The 19,419-nt window shown below is 40.7% G+C and overlaps 1 protein-coding gene across 2 annotated transcripts in view; it reads left to right on the top strand.

The window, feature by feature from the left end:
* Nucleotides 1–669: 669 nt before the first annotated feature.
* ssh2a (slingshot protein phosphatase 2a) overlaps nt 670–19,419 on the top strand; it is a 31,508-nt gene continuing 12,758 nt past the window's right edge. The window contains exons 1-2 of one of the 2 annotated variants that reach the window (XM_059331355.1): nt 670–822; nt 3,516–3,559. In XM_059331355.1, coding sequence (XP_059187338.1) covers nt 760–822; nt 3,516–3,559 — 107 coding nt within the window. In that variant the 5' untranslated portion in view covers nt 670–759. Of the gene's footprint in view, nt 823–3,515; nt 3,560–13,244; nt 13,791–19,419 lie in introns of those variants that run through there. The other variant, XM_059331354.1, reaches the window with a different exon arrangement.

The following is a 19,419-nucleotide window of genomic DNA, read 5'->3' as shown; positions in this document are numbered from 1 at the left end:
CTCCTTTACCACATCCTATGTAGCAGCAGAAAAAAACACACTAATGCATTATTCATGATGCTATGTCACCTATCTAATACCTCAGTCTACCCCCCCCCCCCCCCCCCCAACCACACACACACACACACACACACACACACAGTACTAAGACTACAATTACAGTTCTAGTTTCCACTTGCAAATCGATTGGTATTATTTTTATTTTAACTGATCAATTGATAGTGACCTTTGCATGAATGGGAGCGTGTATCCATCAAGCGACCAGCTGCCCAGTTTGACAGCTGGTCGCTTTGGCGCATGCGCCTCACACCGGCAAGGCAGCAATATGTTAAGCTCACTGACAAAACAATGTGGAAACTTAGGAGATGATCCTGTCAAAATAAAAGCGCAGGATTGTCCGCTTTGAAAGGAAACGTAAATTATCGACTACAGGAACCTTTGAAAAAAAACAACAACATAACAAACTAGTAAGTTAATACCATCTAAATACTTAGTGTAATACCAACCCTATACTAGTTGTTTTGTAATTTATTGTCCACTCAATTCAACGCTTCCTAAATATGAACTTTTATTTTGAAAAAAGTAAAGACCGGATATTTATAATTATTCTGTTTGGCTTGACCCCAGAGGGGCAACTAAGCAACGACCAGAGAAATAACATCGGGAGCTCGACATACTGTAGATCCTGCCCAAAATAATGTCTGGTGTCCCGGTTCTCCAGTCCCCGAGGTGACCGAGGTGTGAGCAGCAGCAGCCGGGATGGCGCTGGTCACCGTCCAGCGGTCGCCGACACCGAGCACTACCTCCAGCCCCTCTGTGTCTGTGAGTATCCGTGAACTGGTTTGACATTTTGGCTCAGTTTCTTTGGTCTGTCACGGCAAGACTGCCGTTAGCCCAGTTTTCACTGCTCAGGATATAATGTACATGGGTGGCTAACTTAGCTGTTAGCATCATACTGTAACCTAAAAGTAGCTCTTCACAGTCCTGCAGAGGGATGCAAGTTTGTCTTGCAAGTTATTTACTTTTGTGTTAACTGCTTCAGTTTCATACTAAAGGTGACACGGTTTTTAAAAAAACTAACTCCAACTTAGCTTTACAATGTTAGCTTTTTGGAGCTAACTGACTTCCTCCCTGGGAGCCCTAAGTAATCCCAACGGATCCGCCTGGGAAATTAAACATTCCTTTAATTACAGCTTGAATTCTTCGAAGATTTAATTATTGGTTAAGTTTATTATATAGTTATATATGTGGAATATGCTACCTTATGTGTCCAAAGTCATGTCAGCACCACATCTACAAATTGACTACTATTATCACTGGTTAGTGGAGTGACAGTGAATGGAGAGGAGCTACCTGGAAAGCAGGTTAGTGTGACAGGCCTGCCAGGCCCTGTTGGACGCAGTGGGACAGTCCTCTTATCCCCTCTGACACTTTGAGGCTTTCCATGTCTGGCTTCAGGCTCTCAACACAGACCCAGGCCGGGTGATGGTGTGGCTGCCATAGATAAGACCCATGCCATCATCCAGGAATATGATAAATTGGCCACAGTGATATAAGCAGGGGCTGATGTTTGCTAAAGTGTCAGACTGCCCTCTTAAAAGACACATCTTGTGGCCAAAAATCTGGTTTCCTGGGTAACACAACATGACAGGAGTCCAGCCGCGTGCAGCTCAATTTAACCTCAGTGCAGAGACGCTCTGTGTTCGAGGTATCAAGGTCAGTTTGATGGGACAGCTATACAAATTATGGAGTCTGGATTAGGAGATAACCTTAAAACATCGTGATGGTCATAATTTAAAATGGCTACAACACAAATTACTTAATGGCATTACATTTAAGAGCTTTTTATTATTAGGTGATTGCTTTGGACACATGCATCAAAATCTTGACCAGTCTGTGACCAGATCAAATAAATGCACATACACATGAATTATGATGAATTTAAAATTCACCCAGACCCAGCAGCTAGGGTTTTATAGCTCTGAGGCAGTGAAAGGATCCCAGGCTGAGGTTACCAGCTGCTTGTCATGAGACCCATTCCTGATGGGAAGCAGCCATGTGAGCACTCTTGTGAGATGTTTGATGCTGAGAGGGGGGATAGGGGGCTGGGGAAAGGGACAGCAGAATTCTATACACTGCTCTGTATGGAGGAAAGAGCTGGGAAATGAGCTCCAGAAAGAAAACGTAACAACAATGATGCGGCCAGCAGGAATGCCATTACCACCTCAGCATATCTGTGATAGACATTTTCTCGTAAGCTGACTCCTAAACCTTTTGTCAGTGCAAATAAAAACACATATTACTGACCCATCAATTAATACAGTGAGCATGTTGCCTTCATCACAGCGGGGAGTAGCCACCCGACAGTGGTTGTGTGATCTGCCTAGCAGCACACCAAATCCCCTGTTCTCATTGGCTATAAGACCACTCCCTACACATCTGTGCGGTGGCATGGTAACCATGGAGATCAGCCTGTACATTATATACGAGCCATGGCTGGGCTTATTATGGTATGTTGTTGTAATGACATATTGGAAGCATACAGTCTCTACACTCATCAGTAATGTGTGTCTGAGTGCTTTGCAGTGGCGTAATGGTATACTGGTATGCCATTGCCTTTGAAATCTGCTGAGCTAGGCATTTTGTCAGGTGTGTGTGTGTGTGCAGGAAGCATCAGAGTCGATGCACAGACTCCTATTTCTCCTGTGTCACCATATTTTGCCTTGAAGGCAGGGTGTTGGGCTGCTGATGCCGAGAGCATCATTCAGCCAGCTGCCTCTCCAGGCCTTATCACATCTTTTGGAGAGCAGACACGGGAATAGATGAAAACTCCATTTTCCTCCTAAAGCTTCTGCACTTCCTGACCTCTCCACCTGATCTTACTCATCCATCATCATGTATCATCATCATCATCATCATCATCGGCATTAGCATCTTTATTATTGTCCAGTGTTCCATGTCTGTGCCTATCCCTGTGTGTCCATCCATGCTGTATGTATCTGGGTTTTGGCCTGACAGATTGATGCCAAAGAGAAAGTTCCCTTAGTTTTGTGAGGGATTACCGAAACAGGCTGGGATTAAAATTGTGCATGTGTGTGTGCGGCAAACTGTGCTGGTTGCAGTGGTGGGGGAGGATGATTGCATTTTGGAAAAAGAGAGACAGAGAAGGGAGGGCATGGACACTCAGTCTGTTTCAGCCTTATCCCTGGTCCCTGCTTTGAGCCTCAGTTAAAATACCACACTGGCCCTGCCTGCCTTGTAACTGAAGTCACACATGAAAAGGCTTGATGTGGCCACTCTCGCCGCCAGCTAGTTTAGCACTCTTTTAAGCAAGGTTAATTGAGTCTGACTCAGCGTGTGATGCAAATAACCTCCCAAGTCTCTTGAGTCAATGTGATACAGTGTGTCCTTTCTGAAATGCTAGTTGCTGGTACAGGGCTGATGTGAAGTGACGCAGGTATTGAATATTCATTTGTTTTTTCTTTTCTTCTAATTTTCTGTCTGTCTTTCTCCAGGAGTCGGGCAGTGGTGAGGATGACCGTCGCTCTCAGCCCAGGAGGTGAGACCACTTCCTGTTTAGTCATACTCTCTAGTCTCCAGTTTCCTGGAATAACTGGTTGTTTCACACACTGCCATTCAATAGAAACTGTATGTTGAGACTCCACTAGGGGGAGACGGTGCAACAGATTTACAGTGTTTCTTCAAGTACTGAAACACATTTTCTGTTACAGTTCTTTAAATATTGCATTACAATGCAGCACAAAACTTAATTTGATCTGCAAAAGGACAACTTATGTTTCAAAATAAAAAACAGTTTATCAATGCCACTAAAATGAAAATGCTCTTCATCATTGCTTAAAGCAAGACTGGGACAAATAAGATAAGACTTTATTTATCCCACAGTGGGGAAATTTAGTTGCCACAGCAGCCCAAGATACAGACACATAGATATGTAAAACAGAATAAAGAATATAAACAATATGACATATACATACATTCTATACACATTATATACATACATTTCTGCTATTTGGCATTTATTATAAATATATTACTTTTTGTGTTTGTTTGTTTTCCTGAAAGTACTTTGCATTTTACAGATATTGCACATTTGAGAGAAAAATATTTTAGCATGTTAAATAGGTTAAATTGGCTGTTGCATGTAATGGTATGATCATCACTGAATAAATATATTTAAATATATGCAGAGATATACACAGTATAGTATATAATAATATAGAAAAATAAATAAATAAATTGATTCCGATTAGTGATCTTTATATCTTCGATAAACATAAACAATTGTTTGGGTTAAGTGATTAGAAAACGCATCTTCCATCCTTTCATACATGGTGCTTTTTTGTGTTTTATATCATATTAAACTGCATATATTTGGGTTTGGGACTGAAAAAACAAGACATTTAAAAACTTCACCTTGGACTTGAGAAACTGGGGTGGACATTTTTCACATTTTATTGACCAAAAAATTAGTGGATTAATTTAGATGATAAATGGCAGATTAATTGCTAATGAAACTTTTTGCAGTATTAATTAAAACACTTTTTTTCAGAAGATGTTGTTAAGAAAAAAGTCTATATTGAAGGATTCATATAGTTTTGTATCCTTTCTACCAGTCACCCTGTTAAATAAGAACCTTAGAACAACAGTTAGTGTTGAGGAGAAAATAAAAACTGGGCTACAAGCTATTATAGCTTTGTTAAGTAAAAACCCAACATCTCAATAGCATTTAATGTATACATTTTTGTGTATTGCCCTTGAAATACACATTACATTTCACACAGAGATTTGAGAGTACTTAATGAGAACTGTGCCCCAGGCACCAACCATTGTGGTTACACTGGTTTTAAAATAGTTTGCAAACAAGACTGCAAACAAATGTTGTCTTTGTGAGAACTTTTGCCAATATTTGATCAGTGCACTGATGTCATAGACTGGGGTTGATTTGCATGATATTACCTGGTGGCTGCAGATGAGTGGATGATTTGCCTTTGATGTGCGTATCTGTATCTTCATAAAAGACAAAGACGTCACCACTGTTATTGTCCTTTTGTTTCTGATGACTCAGGTGGCTTAGTCTTTGTGCTGTATCCTGAGCCAAGGCCCTCTTCAGAATTTGAATGAAATTCATAGTCTTTTAAGAGGAAAAGCTGAGCACGTTTGCTTTGTGTTTGTGTGAGTGTTTGACACATTTTCTGCCTATAACCAGCCGTTAAATATTGTAACTTTGTTCTCACTATGCTGAAGTTTCACACGGGCTCTCCTATCACTTGAAATGTTATCCTTAAATTACAGACACACTGTCATACTTTGACCATATACTTTTTTTTTGTATATGGTGACGGTAACACACAATCATTTAACAGGAAGTGCAACATCAAATAGCCTGTCATTTTGAATGGACTTTGAAAGGGACTTTTGTGGCTTTGAAGTGAAATCCAGTCTAGCTTTGTCATTTGATTGTTTTGTGTCTTACCTTTCATGTATTTTATCAGCTAACTTATTAACTAACACCACTTCTTATTACTGTTGGTACCTTTTTATACACCAGGTAATAAGACGCTTCAGTAAGACTTGACAGATATAGGCCTACATCGCTCAGCTGAACCTATGAGAGACTGTTAATATCTTGCTCTGTGAGACCACTGAGTAAAACGTTACTGTCCTATTATGAGACTGTGAACATCAGAAACAGGGTTAAACTGAATACTTGGCACAAACTATAAGATATTTTTCATAAATCCACACGTAACAACAAGTAATCACATATTTTAACCACAAAAAAATCTGCCACTTGTACACATGTCTGAGCTTAAAACCTTGTTGCTGTGAAGCAAGGCAGAGTTTCACGTTGTCAAAAGATGATTTAACTTCTCTATTGCATAATTTTCTTTTTCTTCTCCCCTGGGCTTTGGCTGTTGCCCAGGATCAGTTTCAGATTTCATTCACGAGTGTCTTGGACTCTGTCACACTACATGAGCCCGGCAAGACCTTTCCTGGCAAAATCAAATGCATCTGCAGCTGAAAAAAGCTGCTCAGGCTCCCACTGGTCTGCAATCGTTAGGAGGGTCAAAGTCTCCAGTCCTGAGCTCATTCACACAGCAGGATAATGTGTACTTCTAACTATCGGGATAAAGCAACTTTCGCTGTATATATTGGCTAACAAAGCCATAATATTAGTGAGGTGATTCTTGGACGCATCTTGAACCGATTACATCAACATATGAGTCATAGTCACAGTAAAGAATATCTTTTTAGATGTCCTTTTATGCCTGACGCACAGTATGTTGGTAATGGTTAGTAGTGTTGGACCTTTTTGTAGGGGCGGGTGGTAACAGTGTGCTAATGCTTATGGTCTACACTACTGGATATGTAATCTTGGAAGCCATCAGCTATTGGTCTGATAATGATGTAGCCTCTTGTAACGGCAATTATTTCTGGGATTCAGTGTAGCCAGCGGATATAGAGATAACGGATATTTAGGCCAAGACTTCCTCTTTCATGTGCTGGCCATTGTTTACAGTTAACTTGAGAAATGAGAATGGAGTTGGAATTGAGAGTGTATCTCTGTAAGTGAATTTTATTTAAATTTGTGACCAAAGTTTTGAGATATCCTGCACATCAATATATGGACAAACTGGTCTGAAACTACACCATATGTTACTAATTTCAGATTATGATTGAGCATGTATTGTGAATGGAAGCTGGAACAGAGTGGAGTTAAACCCAAAGTGGAACTAAAAGGAAAACCTTCTATGCTATATGACACATGTATGAAAATTGACACTTGGTGATATCACTCCTGCAAGCCTTTAACACACCCCAGTAATGCCAAGAAGGACATGTGGTCCCAATTTTCTGTTAGGTAATACAACAAAGCAGCAGCAGCAGCTGGTGAAGTCATACCCCGGATGCATGCCCCCGCACACGCACACATACATTGAGCTTATTCCCCATATGCCTTATATCATTATAGTCCTGTTCGACCGTTTACTTCGCCTGCCATTTGCTCACGATTAGCTCAAATCCACACACACACTGGAACGGACATACAGGGTGCAGCCAAGGGCATTTCTGAGTGACCCCTAATGCGTATTACATAACAGCTGAGGTCCAATTAACTCCCCACCCAACCTACATATGGATTCAAGTAGCAGCACGGCCAATACAGTGTATAGGAGCCACTGAGACTGGAGTGAGCTTTGGCTCTTGCATCGCAGTAATATTTTCACTCTGTTGATTTCTCGTTCTTCTCCAGAATCTTTTGTCTCTTTTCTCTTTCAGATATTCACTTGACTACTCACTGACTCACACCCTGTATCTCTCACTACTTTTCTCTTATTCTCTCCGCCAACGTCTCTTTCATACAGACGCACACAAACAGCTGTCTGTGCCCCTTGCACCACACCAATGAAGTATAACGTTACTGCAGTGCAATAATGAATCTCTGCCACACACTGTTGCCTCAGGACTGACAGTGACTGTCAAGGACAGTGTTGGAGAAACTTTTTTTTTCTATCCAGACTTACGCAACTCACATTTGAAGGTTTTCTTCTATTCTGAATTAATCTTTAAGTGGAATGAAAAATGGTGAATAGAGCTGATGAACTTTGTTCCGCTGTGGCTGCTGAACAAAAAGAGGTGCTTCCAATCCTCCTTGTGACTAATCTGCAGGGGTATCATGTGACGTGGCACGGCTGTCAAAGGTTGCAGCACCTACATTTGAAACCTGTGAAACATCAGTATTACTGTAGCACACATGTAATGACCCACTTGAAATATCAGCGTCAGTCCTTGATTTCAGTTCTCTGTTTGGTTTGTAGAGTGCCTGTATAAGGCAACAACACTGCTACTGTGGTTTGAGGTGTGTCAGTGTATTGTTTCTCCTGTGGTCAAAAGTCAGCTGTGGATGACTAAAGGCTGTGAGGAGAAAGAGAGGCAGAAGCATTTGTCTGTTTCTGACCTTGTTTCCCTCCTTTCGTCTCCCTTTTGTAAAGCATTTCCTTTTAACAGAATGTGGTACAAGTCATGGCAGTGTTTGATTTGAGCTGAGGTCTCTGTTCTAGCATTTGTTTCAGATAATAATAAAAAGTATTATGTTGCGTTATACACACTTGACATGAATCATTTGTGGTGCAAGTCACTTCCTGCACTTTTATTGACTCGTGCATCAGCTCTGACCCAGATGCACACAAGCAGAGCAGGTTCACCAGGCCAAGGATTTAATGAGTCTGCTGTTAGCAGAACAAGAAGGACAAGGTGCAGTAACGAACACCGAGCCGAGGAACACCATCTGTGCATCTCATGTGGAGACATGCCTCTTTAGGTCTATAGGCTGTTCCTCTGTCATTTACACTTAACGGTGTAACCACACCTGCCTCCTGTCTTCCTACAGTTAAACATAGACATACTCCCTGTCCTAGATTAGTGACTACAGTACATGGTTGTGTATATCAGTTTCCCAGCCCTAAAAAGAGAGATTGTTCATAGTGCGCAGTATTTCATGCACTAAATGTAGATTATTTGGCACAAAAGGATTATTATGTGTGACACAGAAATTTTCCTGCGGAATTCCTGAAGATTCCTGAAATGTTGTATTAAAAATTAAGATGACAATTCTTGAAAAATTATAATCGAATCCAGTTTATTGCCTCAACAGTTTCAGAGTGCAATTCACTTCTACACTACTGTTGTCAATATGAACTAGGGCTGGGCAATATATCGATATAAAAAATATATCAATATATTTTTAAATGTGAAATAGAATAAGACCATATCGGATATATCGGAGTAGTCAAAAAAATAATTTCTTTTGTATATAAATGCTGCCCTTACTAGGGTTTGTCATATTTAGTACTTTTGTAATGTTTTTTTGTAATGTTGTTATACAGTATTTATGTTCACTCAAGTAAACGGTTTCAATAAAACTACTTGTGACATGTCATATTTGGCTTTGACTTTGACGGAATATTTGCTCCCATTTTGCAATAAAAATATCGGGATATGTATCGTATATCAGCCTAAATATATATGGATATGACTTTTGGTCCATATTGCCCAGCCCTAATATGAAAATCTGTACACATGGATTGCTTATGATTACATTACTTATGATCAAAAATTAGCGAGTCAACAATTTTGCAAACACAGCCAAACATTATGCAAGTGCAATGGCCCAAGACAGAGCAGGACGACAACAAGAAGACCAGCTTTGAGTCTATCTGCAGCCTTTTATTTTGCAAAGCTCTTGCACGTAACTAAAAGCCAGTCTGAGATTTACTCTTATCCCCTGGCCTCTTGCTTGGTCACTCTCTCCTATCCTCTTCTTAGCTTCCTCCATCAACTCCTCAGTCTCTTCACATCTGACATGATGTCCGTAGAGGCTGCTGAAGCGTTTTCTGTTGCCCACTTCCCTGACTTTGGTTCAGGTATGTCACCGGCAGCCATTTCATAAGCAATCCCCACCCCCTCCAGAATCAAATAGTTGCTTGTGTGTGACTTCAGACTTTACAGCACTCCTTGTGGGAGATCATACTGCTTACCAAAGTTACATAATGGAGAACAGGCGTTAAGGGCGCACAGTGGAAATAAGGGCAGCATTCTCCCTATTTTAAGTCAGTGAAGCATCAATTCTTTTGAAGCTGTAAGATAAAGTAGCTGTGTATTGTTGCTCTAATGTGGTATACCAAGTTAAATTTGCTTACATATGCACTAAGGACTATCTTTAACCAACAAGAAGATGTATTTCTTTACTTTTCAAAGTAACTGAGCAGCAGCATTGGGAAGAGTACTTCCATAGGGTCTCAAAGCTGCAGTACAGTACATGTTTGGTTACTGTATACAGGCTACTTCTGCTAACAGGTCCGTCTTTGTCCGTCTTATCTGGCTGTTGAGAGTGCTCCCTGTTTCTCCAAGGTTAAGTGCTCCTGTCGTGGAGTGGGCTGAGTAGTCAGCAAATATTTGAACTGAAGGCGTTGTAGCTTTGCTTTGTTTTTCCTTCTTGAAACATATTTTTATGTTGTTTTTGGTTTTGAGGCGAGGTGCTTTTAGCCTCCGCTCCAATTCCATCACTACCTTCAGCGTGACGCGCATGTTAAGATGAAAGAGGAACATTTTTTATATATTTTGTTTTCAAGGTAGAGTAAAAAAACAAACATCAGCAGGGTATATAGCATTATTGTGTAACAGTAGACTAACAGTAGCTCAACTCCAGTTCAGCATATGGTAAACAGATGGCTTTATGCACTGACCAAGGAGGCAGCAGAAGGGCTTACTTTACTTTTATTTCACACGCAAATGCACACGCACACTTTGAAATACACAACTCATCGCTACAGCACCTTTTGACCTTCATGTTTCTGCCCGTTCACATCACATGACCGAGGAAGACATGTAGCAGAAGATGATTGTACAACATGCCCAGGTCTCAGCTAAACACCACAACAGACTCATGTTACCGGCCCACAGACTAACGGGTCTGGTAGACTTGACGAGAATAAACAGAACCACATGACAAGAGCACTAAAGCGTGTGCGTGTGTGCGTGTGTGCATGTGTGCGTGTGTGCGTGTGTGTGTGTGTGTGTGTGTGTGTGTGTGTGTGTGTGTGTGTGTGTGGATTTTGTGGTCACAGTTACTGGCAGCACTCATTCGATAACCTGCCTTGTGATGCAAGAGTTGTTGATAGGAAGGCGAGACAGAATAAAGCTTAGTGTGATGGTCAGTGCAGGTGTTGTGTTCGTTTCATAGGGGATTCCGTCAATTTAGCTGGCCTAAAACATACATATACACTGTCACATGCCATTGTTATCTACTTGTAAAGATGTGATTTTTAGCATTGTTAATATGATTGGTGACATCGTTTATACCTTCCCCCAGAGTTTATTTTATTCGTTATTGTAGCGTGAATTTGTTTTTTAAAAGCATTGCTTAGAGTATTTTCCGCAAATTTATGTTTAATAGCTAATGTCTTTACAATCTTGAATGGATTGTTTTTGCCTTGAACAAATAAACACAACAGAGTGATAAAAAGAGAGCTTGAAGTAATAAAGTCTTATAATTGTCTTATAATTAAGTCATGAAGGGAAAACATTTTTTTAGTGGCAAGAGATTAAAGTTTTAATTAGCTTTACAATTTTATGATAAAATAAAAACATTGTTCTGACTTGTTGCTACACCTAGAAAGCCCTGCAGCACCTTACTATAGACATTCCTGTATTGTTTTGTTTGTTTTGTGTCTTTGCTGTTCCTAGTGCTACACAAATTTCCAGACGTACACAGTCTGGGGGTCTGTTATGACCAAAGTAATTTGACATGAGAGAGAGAAAGAAGGTACTGACCTCTGACTTATAGATTTTGATGCACTCGGGTTTTACAAATTTCCACCTTTTGAAAACACTGGTTGCAGGCTGGTCTCTGTATGTTAGTATTGTAGGGCTGAACAAAATATTCCTCTCATACTTTGTTCACATGCAATGTGACTGAATGCAGCTGGATAAGCTGGATAAGCTGGATTTTTAGCTGGATAAATTTAGCTAGAAATTGTTTATCTTATCCATCTTTCATCTTGGCGTTAATACACATTCAGGTGCATCTCAGTATATTAGAATATGATGGAAAAGTCAATTTCCAGTAGTTCAAGTCAAATAGCCCCAACCAATTATTGAGTGCATATAGATGGACATACTTTTCAGAGGCCAACATTTCCATATTAAACATACTTTTTAAAATTGGTCTAATGTAATAAATAAAAATTTTTGAGACACTGAATTTTAGGTCTTCATAACATGCAAGCCATAGTCATTATAATTAGAAGAAATGAATACATGAAATGTTTCATTGTGTGTGTAACGGATCTATATAATGTGTTATTTCGACTATTTTAATTTAATTACTGACATAAATAAACTTTTCTAGGATATTCTAATTTTTTGAGATGCACCTGTATGATCGGTCTATGATCAGTAGCAAGTTCAGCAGCAGTTTCCCCTCAGCCTCACAGCTCAGGGGTGTGCAGATTACAGTGAATAACAATAGACTGGAAAGTTTTTGAACACTGAGCCAAAGGTGCGTTGTATTACTGCGTACATAATAGTGCCTTTCTCTCAGTTGGACTCCCTATTGATAACTGTTCTGCTCTGGAAAACATCCAAAACATAAAGCAGGCCTTCCATAAACATTATAATAAAGCTTAGCTACACTGTGGAGGTCGTTTGCCACAGATGTTTTAGTTTCGATCTGAGGTATTTGGCACACGCTCGTGTGAATATGATGAGGGGGCTGTAGTTTTACAGTGTTTTTTTAAATTGTTGTCAGCTTACATCAGATTTATGTGTCGGCACAACAGCAGATATAAAATGTTTAGCAGGCTATAAAAAGAACCAAAACATTGCGCCCCTCGCACAGCATCCAGCATAACAGTTGAGATTTGTGTCCTCAGACCACCTTAAAGGGATAGTTTAGATTTATTGGGGTAGATGGTGGTCAGCATGCAGGGTGTTAATAAGTACCTCATACTACACACATCTGTAAACCTCAACCACCTTCCCAAGACTTTCTTGACAAGACAGGCTGCAGAATGTCTCAAGTTTACCTAGATACTACAGGCCTGCAGCTACAGCTGCTCGGCCTGTTTCTCATTTGTTCTTGCTTCTTATGTAACTCAACCACAAGGTCTGTGTGTTGGGAGAAAAGGGTGGAAAGCAGACAAGTGAAGTCTCCTCAGTGATCTCACTGCCAAACCAAAATCCCATGTGGATTTAATTGACTCTATTTTATTAGTTTAATGAGCACATCCCCTGTTGACCCTGCTGTACCAGGACACTCAATTAGCTGTTGGACAGCAGTTGATTCTAATAATATTACCATATTATTAGGATTATTTAAACCCATTAGCCTGGCCTGCAGTATTATATAATCCATCATGAATGGGCAACTATGTGCCATGAAGTACCAAGAGCAAGCAGGTTTTAAAGCAAACAGGCAGTGCATTTTCTGATAAGCACACCCTCAGCCAGAGAGAAGGAACTGAACAGTCTAATCACCTGCTGGATTAATACCTGCATGGTGCCAGCGAGTACTACTTGCTTTGTATACAAACTGCTCTGCTTCAGGCAGCGAGCGTCGATGAAGAAGGGCTGGTGTTGTGGGCGGTCGCGCTTCCCTGTTGTCCTCATTGGCTCCCCACTTTTCCCCAAAACACATGTCTCCAACTCCTCCCTCCATGACTTCTCCGGTGAGAGTTTGACCGAAGTCATATGTCTCAGTACTGTACGTGGTGGAGGATCCTGTTTGCTGTAACGGGGATAAATAATGTTTGGAAAACGCTACGGACAATTTTCATGATGGGACTCGCTTCTGCTTTATTAGGAAGTCTTGGACAGCCAGGCGTCACTGTCGGCAGCAGGAACAACATGTGCTAGAAGATCTTTCTGCTTTGCTTAATATATTACGCCAGAAACACGATTTGCTAACAGGTGCCTACTTCGCGGAATATTTTGTCATTTTCTACTTAATTTTGACCAACACCTGAGGAAGTTGTTGAAGTGAAGAAATGACAGAGCACATGACCGTGGGAGAGGAGTAAAAGTTTTCTCTCGGACCAAGAACACCTGCCGCACTCCTAGCTCCGAGTCCCTCTCCCCGCCAGCATGACCCTCGGCGCGGTGTCGGGATCCGACAGCTCGGCGGTCAGCTTCTGCTCCTGCTGCGGGGCCAAGATGGTGCCCTACTTCAGCGACGACGCGGTGGTGTCAAAAAATCAGATCAACCAGCTGTAAGTTTTCAAAGTGGCAGGTTGGGGAGATACACTCTGCTATAGACGGTCGTTTGAGAATTATTTATACATTAAAACACATTCATAAATTAAGTGATGGGGACTGTAAAGGTGCCATGAAGTAATTTGATTTCTATTAAGACAACTTCAGCACCTGATTACACATGAGCACTTCACTCCCAATGGAGTAATTAAACTGTGATATTACTGTCTGTTTTTAAACTGATTTATGGTTTCTGGACAGTCAGACTGGTAATATTACATTTAAATGTTTCCCTATTTTATATGTATATCTGGAGGAAATGTGTCATACTTTTACGATTGTGCCACAGTGAGTAAGATGAGCATGTGTAAAAGTATTGCAACAATCAGTGGTGAATACATATCCTGGTGACGTAGCAGCCTCTTACTCATCTTCCTGCTGCCTCTTGACCTTACTAAGACATAATTGTTCTGCATGTAGTATGAATCAGCCTAGCTGTTTCACAGGTACAGACACATTTAGGACACATTGCTACTGATTCGAGCATACATCACCTGATTGCCATATAAAGGATTTTTATGAGGCATTGTCGTCCCTCCCTTTTTGTTTGCCCAAGGTTGGGATATTGTTTGTTTGAACTTGGGAGTCCAAGGTGTGATAATGATAGTTTTTAATAAGCTGCAATTTAGACAAGGTTTATACATTTAGAAAAATAACACAAATATACCTGTAGAAGAAGACAATGTTATATATTTTTGTTTAAAATGCATTCAAGCTAAGGCTGTACCAGATGTCTAACTAGATGCGTCAATGCATGTGGGCAGTAATCTTAATGTAGCCTAATCTTCATCTGCAACTGTGTAGAAATACCAGGTTTTAACTGAGTGAAAAGATATGCAAAAATACCATGCAGTGTTTGGATGTTGATTTAGAAAGTGAATACCAATGTTATGAATGAAGCTTCAAACTATTTGGTACAGCCCTAGTTTAACCATGAGCCTACAATTAAAGCTTATATCTCTGACTCATTGTTAGATAATGTTTCTTATGCAGACCCCAAAAAGTTGTCTACATCCTCCTGGCTCCTGATGGATTAGGAAACAAGGAAATAGAGAATTTCAATATAACCCTTAGTTATTGTTATTGTGTATTTCCTTGTAATCAAGTAATAGGCTAGACTGGAACTGCTTGCACGGTTGGACACTGATCAAATCGTATTCTGACGTAAAACACAAAGCCCCAGCTATTCATTTTCACTTAACTGAACTTTATATTCTATACATTTCTCTCTTCATTAATACTAATGCTGAGATTATCTGTGCTGTGATGTAAAGGAGTTACCTTTAATATGTCTCACACTGATCTTATCTGTGATCTTCAGTGTCTGCAGACATCAAGGCAAAGTGAGGTAAAGGCTTCTTTTTGCTTGTGAGATTTAAAAGGATTTAGTTGACTTGTACATGCCGTGAAGACAAGTTTGCCCTTCAGGACAGATCAAAGGGCTAGTCTGTTCCAGTGTTTCCAATCTCTCATGTGGAGCTGCTGGCTCAGATAAGCTTAGTAAATTTGGAGAAAATCAATGTAGAAGTTACTGCAACTGGATTAAAAGATGATGAAATCAACATTACCCAAGTTTCCACAAAATAAATTTATTTAGTTCCACTGTCTGTGTTCTGCACTTGTTTCGTAACATTTTCGTGCAGTGAGTAATTAGTTGTGTCCTGGATGAGAATTTGCCTTCTGTGGCGGTTATCAGGACAGTCAAGGACAGCCTGTGCCTCGATTGCATTTTTTCCGGCTGTTTTACACATGAATGTGTGTTGTGATTATTGAGTAAACTAAAGTGAGTAACTAAACATTTAGTCTTTATTGGGGCTGCACCCAGTCTTTAAGGAAATAGCTTTTTGAAACACAAGTTTGCATAATGAGGGTTTGTGGGAAGATGTTACTGCAAGACATACACAGTGCATACTGGCAGGCGCGTGTGTCGGGTAAATAGCAGCAGATGTGGGAATCTTCTGACTTCCTGGTTTTGTTGGCCACATTGCACGATGCCTGTTGATTGTTTTTATTACCACTCCCTGAGGGCCCTCGTCACAATGCAGGGGATTTTAGGATCCTTTAATTTACAGCACCTAGTGTGTGTGTACATATGTGTCTTTGTTTATAGTGTGAACATACACCTGTAAGTGCCGGACTGTTAAACCAGGGTGTGAAGGAGTAATTACAAGCCTAGAGGCTATGCATGGAGTTAAGTATTACCTTTGGCTAAATGGCATCTAAAACACCATCGTTATCTAACCAATTTTAGGAATACCGGTAAATCCTTCTCTTCCGCTACACTTGTGTGTGCTTTTCCAAAGACAACAGATAAGACTGAAACGTGACGAACTAAAGTGTGTGTTGGTGTTTGTGTTAGGGACTTCGGCAGCTGAGCAGTGATATGTGCAGCTGGATATAGGTCACTACTTATGCTTGTATGTATGTGCCCGACTGTGTGTGTGTGGTGCATCTAAATTAAATCACCTACATAATTTAGTTTGTTGATGAATCTGATAATTAGCTTTAGTAAATGGCACAAGTTCAATGCAGCTGTGTAGCAACCAAATTCATCACAGAAGTCCTATTCATTCTAGGAAGTTCCACATTATATGGTATAGTTTTTTTCCCCAAAGCTACATTTGATATCTGGCCACTATGATCTTATGAGTCCATCACTCACAGCTTGCGCCCTCTTGCTGGCGTCCACACACAAATGCCCAAATGCTGACGCCCCGAAAGGTCCCAAACACAGCAAAATGGAGAGAAGTCTATACATTGTTTATTTTAGGCAAATCCTACTAATTTTGCCTTTTGAATTATATTTTACTGAGCTCCTTTAGTTCTGTTTCTCTGCCCATAGTTTTCTTTAACTGCAAGTTGAATTGTAATCTGAATCCTCCTCAGAATAGCTCTGCGTGTCTGGGTCAGGTATGTTTAGTTCACTGAGTGAGGAACTGCAGCAAAACCTATGGTCCTCACTCGCACACATCCAAAAAACAATGGGTCTGTGCAAGTAGATGGAAGTCTATATTTAGTGTGACCTGGTATTCCTTTCTCTTTATCAGCTCTGACCCTGATCTGCTGTTGTTGTCCCCATCTGCCGTCTTTTCATGTCCAGTGCTTTTCCCAGTAATCTGCTGTACAAGGGTAATCAATCTCCAAATTATTTCTAGGTCAAAATTGCTATAAATTGTCTGTATAATTGACTCAAGGATGTTGCAGTGAGGAGTTGTGGTCCTCTACTTCATAGTTGACGTTTCTCTCTTCTCAACCATCTGTTACCATCTTCTGCTTGTTACACATTTTCCGTGGCCGTGCCTTTGAGCAGCAGGGCCTAACATGCACCTGTGGACATGCAGAAAGTCACACACGCACACCAGCTAACTGTCTCTCCCATGGGCTGTATCTGTCTCTGCTGTAAACTCATAAGGCCTTAGTGGGGCCAGGCCCTATATTTATCCCACTCTCCTTCCAAGAGTGACTAATATGGGCACAGGCAGGAGGGGGGAGGGGGTCACCCAGTTATCTGCCCACTATGTGGAGTGGTCCTTACATAGTGATGATTGTGTCTGTGACTGTTGCCCTAACAAGTACCTACCGCTCCACTTCTGCCCAAAGCCCTGAGTGGCTGAATGCCAGAAGATGACCCACCCCACTCTCTGCTACACACACTGACTGGGTGCCCATTCCTCATTCATATACTAAATATGCCTTCATCTTTATGAAGGCACATTTAGTTGAATTCATTGCCCTCTTTTCATCTCCCAATTTGCTCTATCCTTCTGTATGTATATTTTTGCTCTCAAAAGAGCTAGACTGATTGGAAAGCCTTTCTTTTGTTGGACCATAACAATGAGCTCAATGTACACATATTGTAGTTCTTCTGGATACATGCCAGCTGGTTTTCTAGGATTGTAATCAAATGATTCATTACAGTATTTCGAATGTTTCAGTTTAAATCACTTCAGTTGTCAGGCGGCTGTATTACGTAAGTTTTCTTTGCTAACGTCATGACAGTCTGAAAATATGTTGTTTGTGAGTGGAATAGGCCAGCAACTCTCTATTATTTTCATGATTATTGTATTAATAGTTTTATTTCATGTATCAAATTATGGATCTTATATAAGACCTGGTAATGGTGCCGCTGCAGCCAATTCTTCCCAGTGGCCACTTGCAGTATTTCAGCTTCAACTATTTCAAGTCTGTGGGCTGAGCAGAAACTCTGCAGGATGCTATCACAGAATATTCTATGTACAGTAGGTCGGCCGAGCTCTTCTGAACGCAGTCTATCAATAGCAGAAACTTCTAAAGGACTACAGTATTTTTAGAAACTGTAGTTGGAAGTCATTCACAGCCCTCCACCTCTTCCACCATCGGGCTTAGATTCCACTTTCTCAACATGTCAGTGTGCAGGAGTAAAAGTGCATGCACGTGCATCGCACTCCATGCGAGATCCTACAGGTGTTGTATTACAGATGACATTGTACAGTAGCACTGCTATACATGGTCATTGCCAAGTACAGTGCACAAGTCTGAGTATGTGAGCACAGTGGGGCATGATACAGCAGGAACTGAGGAGAGTGATGGAAATAAAAAAGTAGGGCGAATTTGTGAGAAATGCAGAAAAGAGGAAGTGACAGTGGGGAGAGTGAGAGGAAACAGCTGGGTCAAGGGTGGATGGGTTATGGGAAATAGGCTCAGCACAAAGCTGCGGTTTTGTTGTCTGTGTCTCCTGATCCTCTGAACATCCATGGTCTCAGCAAAACTCAGGAAGGACAGTTGGATTGCTAGAAGGATGGAAGGATGAAGTTACAGATGGAAAGGGCACGGCAGGAAGCCTAAATAGCAGACAGTAACTGAGGAACTGTAAACCTGATGAACTGTAGAAGTCAGGTTCATTGAGTTTGAACTTACAGTCTGCTGCAAAAGGGCAAAATAGATTATCCAACACAGCAGTTAGGCGTCAGAATAAACACATAAATCAATTGTTTGCGCAATTTCTAAATATAAACTTGGCTTTGTTGTCACCTGCCTTGTATTGATCCTTGTTGTCTTTGCTGCTTACGTGTGTAGTTTCCAGTTCCTTGTCTTGGTTTGTGGCTCTGCAGGCTATGAAACCACTCCTATTCAAGTTTAGCAGAACAGGTTAGCCAACTCCCCGGATCAGTGTTTCCTCTATTTGTTATATAAGAAACAAACAGTGAGTTTAAACTGACGTTTTTGACCCCTTAAAAATCATTCACTTCTATTGGGTAGTGTACTGTGTAAAATATTGAATGCGTGACAGCTGGGCATGTTCTAGCTAGCAGATACTGGGCTTGACAGTAATGGTGTCCTGGTTGCCATTGGCGACTATTTTGAGAAATTGGCAACCATTTCTTGGCCCTGGGTTTTCGTCAGTGGTTTTAATGTGTGCACGCATTAACCTGCATGCACACAGGTATCTGTCTTCAATGTTGACGCACATTAAGTTGAACTACATGAACCTAAACAAAAGGACATTTGTTAAGCCTTAGGAAACAAAGTATCCTCGCTTTAGCTGGACTGGAAATTATTCACATTTACACATCAAGTTCATCAGTTCCAGTTAGTAATATACTGATT

Source organism: Centropristis striata, chromosome 4 (assembly GCF_030273125.1).
Source record: "Centropristis striata isolate RG_2023a ecotype Rhode Island chromosome 4, C.striata_1.0, whole genome shotgun sequence".
Classification (NCBI taxonomy): domain Eukaryota; kingdom Metazoa; phylum Chordata; class Actinopteri; order Perciformes; family Serranidae; genus Centropristis; species Centropristis striata.
Note: the sequence above shows the minus strand (reverse complement) of the source record. Positions and strands in the feature narration are given on the sequence as shown.